General features: G+C 40.8%; 1 protein-coding gene across 1 annotated transcript in view; it reads right to left on the bottom strand.

Annotated features, from left to right (window-relative positions):
- Positions 1 to 3,249, bottom strand: part of LOC101855595 — a gene marked incomplete at its 5' end in the record, with an annotated part of 44,985 nt that overhangs the window by 31,612 nt on the left and 10,124 nt on the right. Inside the window, 2 exons of the mRNA XM_013087912.2 lie at positions 923 to 1,047; positions 1,997 to 2,153. Of these exons, the coding sequence (XP_012943366.1) occupies positions 923 to 1,047; positions 1,997 to 2,153 (282 nt within the window). The remainder of the gene's footprint in view (positions 1 to 922; positions 1,048 to 1,996; positions 2,154 to 3,249) is intronic.

Raw genomic sequence — 3,249 nt, 5'->3', positions numbered from 1 at the left:
CCCATACACCCCCCCCCCACACACATACACACAGAGGAATCACACCCTTTCCAATACCCGGGCTCAAACAAAACTAGTGAAAAGTTATTACTGCTATTGCAAGAGAGCAATGACTTTGCCTGAGAGGGCCAGCACGTTCAACATCCCAGCAGACAGACTGGGATACTAAATAAAACGTCTCCCAACACGAGAATCAAACTCAAGGTTTCTACGAGCGACGGCGAAGCGCTTAACTGAATGAAAATTTTTCTCCCCACTCAGAAATCGAAATCGGGTTGTGAGTGGTTGGCGGGTGCTCCGGTGTGGTTTTCTTCTTTTTTCCTATCAAACATCTATCGTCTTCATCTCCCCTCCTTCTTTTTTATGTTTGTTATTCTCTTGTAACAGCTCCAATCTTCGGCACTTATATGACCTTATTGTGCTGAAAGTGCCGTAAAACTCTTACTAAAAGTAAAGAAATCGGGTCTCCAGTGTGCGGCAGCGAAGCGCCAAAAAACCGGGAGCCCATAGCAGATATGATCCTGTCGGGTTGGATCGGGTCGATCGCCCAACTTGTCGCCTGAAAACAAAGGCGTTTTTTATTTTTATTATTTTTTTTTTTGAGGCGACAATTCGGGCAGTGGTTTTGTGCCACGGTAGCCGCTTTGCGCCCTCAATCTGGTAAGCAAACCGATCCGACGGGACCCGATCGTGCCAATGGCGCGTGGGACACTTTAAACATTTTCAGTTTTGGTAGGAATTGATTTTGAATTTGCCCGAGTGGCGGCCGAAGCCAACTCTTATCGATTTAGGACCACTAACGTGCGCAACTTTCACACGATATCTCCGAAATTTTTCGCCCTTATCAACACAGTGCATCACTTACAATAGCAATAGTATATAATATACAATAATTTACTGCTTACAATAATATATAACTTACATGCCTCCATAAAATAATTCTTGGGCGAATGTCGTGCGTCCTTGACTTCTGCGACGAACAACTCAAAATCTGTTAAATTTCCCTGATATAACAGTGCATTGGCGCGGTGAGTACCATTGAAAAACCTGTGGAGGGGTTAAAAACAAACAGGTAACACTGGACAATGTAGTGGAGGGGTCAAGGACAAACATGTAACACTGGACAATGTAGTGGAGGGGTCAAGGACAAACAGGTAACACTGGACAATGTAGTGGAGGGGTCAAGGACAAACAGGTAACACTGGACAATGTAGTGGAGGGGTCAAGGACAAACAGGTAACACTGTGAAACGAAACAAATTGTTTATTTATGAGAGCACGTTAAAATTTATAGGCTTGACCAAAACTTTATTTAATGTAGAAAAAGGAAGACGATATCAAATATAAAGAAGTAACTTAGAACAAGTGTTCAGTGGTAGAAGTAACAAGATTGATTTGAAATTGTTGGTCAAGATTCAACAGTTCACTAGTTGTTTTCACGTTCTTTCAACGTCAATTTTTATTCAAATTGATTGCTGAAAAAACCAAACTGGTTTAGTAATCGAAGCGGCAGTTTCCAAGAAGAGCATTGTAAAACTGTCATGCAAAAAAACAAACTTCCTATGGTTTTGTTTGCTTTAGTAGAGGTTCTACCTATGGTCTGCTAACGGAAAAACGAAAAGTGACTATCATTAAAATTCAAACAAGAATGTGTTTTTAAATGGACATAAAATATGTAATTAAAAAAAAAAGTCAATAAGGATTGTCCAACTGCGAGAAAAATGGTCGTATCTTTGATTTGACGGAAATTGATGAGCGCCTGATTTCACAGTGATGCTTCACATATAAGTGATTTGTTGGACAGGTTATTGACTTGGAAAAGTGCACGTAAGCTCAGGTTCATGCTTACTCCAAAGTTGATTTGATAGGTACAGCGTAACTTTAGCTTCCGCCTTATATACCTGACGGTATAGGGAGAGAGTAAGTTAAAAATGTAAGTAACTTCAGCTACATAATGGTTAAGATGGCCCTATAGAGGGGACAATTCGTTTACTTACAAGTCTGCCTCTGAGACTTTGTACTCGGTAAAAAACCTGAGGACGTAGGAAGAGAGATACATAGAGAGGACGGCAAAGTCCATAGCGTTGTAATAGTCCATGATGTAGGAGCGAGCACCCGAGCTGTAGATCTGTTTACACTCGATCCACAGTAAACCTGGAGATGAAAGGAGGAGGAGTTTGAAAAAAACCCAACAACTGTTGCTTTAATTTCAGTAAGCAACAAAAAGGTGGTGGTTTCTTATAGATCTAGTGGAAGAAAGATAAGGGTAGACCCTAAAAAAAATTGCAACAAAAATGAAACGTATATGGTTCGGCAGATAAAATTGCGAGTAATAACGTATAAAAAATTATTAGGAGACTGCTGACAAAATCTAGGAAAGGAATGGAAATCAAATAAGATAGTACTTGATGAAGCCCACGTGGGACGCTCACTGATAAAAACGATCACGAAAAGACAAGTGCAGTTTGAGGGACTCCGGAATAGACATACATTTTTAATGTCTTGAACATCTAGCTCCCACAGGCAAAATTGAAGACAAACGAGGCAGGGGTACGCCCAGAGAAACCTACTTAGAGAACCTAAATAGATGGGTAACGGGGGAACGATCAGGGTAAAGCAGCTTTTTTTTAGAGCATCCGAACAAATGAACGAATGGAGAACAATGATTGTCGATGTCTGCCGCAGATCCTGCACTTGATCATGATGAAAGGTTTCACAGCACTTTCGACACAATTAGGCCTTAGAAATGCCGAAAATTTGAGGTGTTATAAACGAGTAACAAACACAAGAAAGAAGGAGAGGTAAGGACGACACATGTGTGGTGAGAAAGAAGGAGCAAGGCACACCAGAGCATCCGCTAACTAACCACGGAAAGGACTATAAGAAGACTGTCAATTACACTAGGGTTCGTATTACATAAATTGGAGTTTTATTTCATGGAAGTAACAGTGGAACAAGGGAGTTTAAGAAAAGGAATAGCTGGTATTACAGACTGATGAAAGACAGAACAACAAAAATGGATCTAACGGAAATTACGGGGGGAAAAGAAATGAGGAACAGATTAAGAAACGTCTGGATGAAGGAACAAGAGAAAGGGGAAGAGGGACGGGGAGACATCGAAAGAGAAAGGGAAAGATAGATAGACATACAGAAATAGAGAGGGAGAGAGAGAGACACACAGAGAGAGAGAGAAAGAAAGATAGATAGATAGATAGATAGATAGAGAGAGAGAGAGGGAGAGAGAGAGAGA

This window comes from Aplysia californica, unplaced genomic scaffold (assembly GCF_000002075.1).
Source record: "Aplysia californica isolate F4 #8 unplaced genomic scaffold, AplCal3.0 scaffold00658, whole genome shotgun sequence".
Classification (NCBI taxonomy): Eukaryota; Metazoa; Mollusca; class Gastropoda; order Aplysiida; family Aplysiidae; genus Aplysia; species Aplysia californica.
This window is presented reverse-complemented; position numbering and strand designations above follow the sequence as displayed.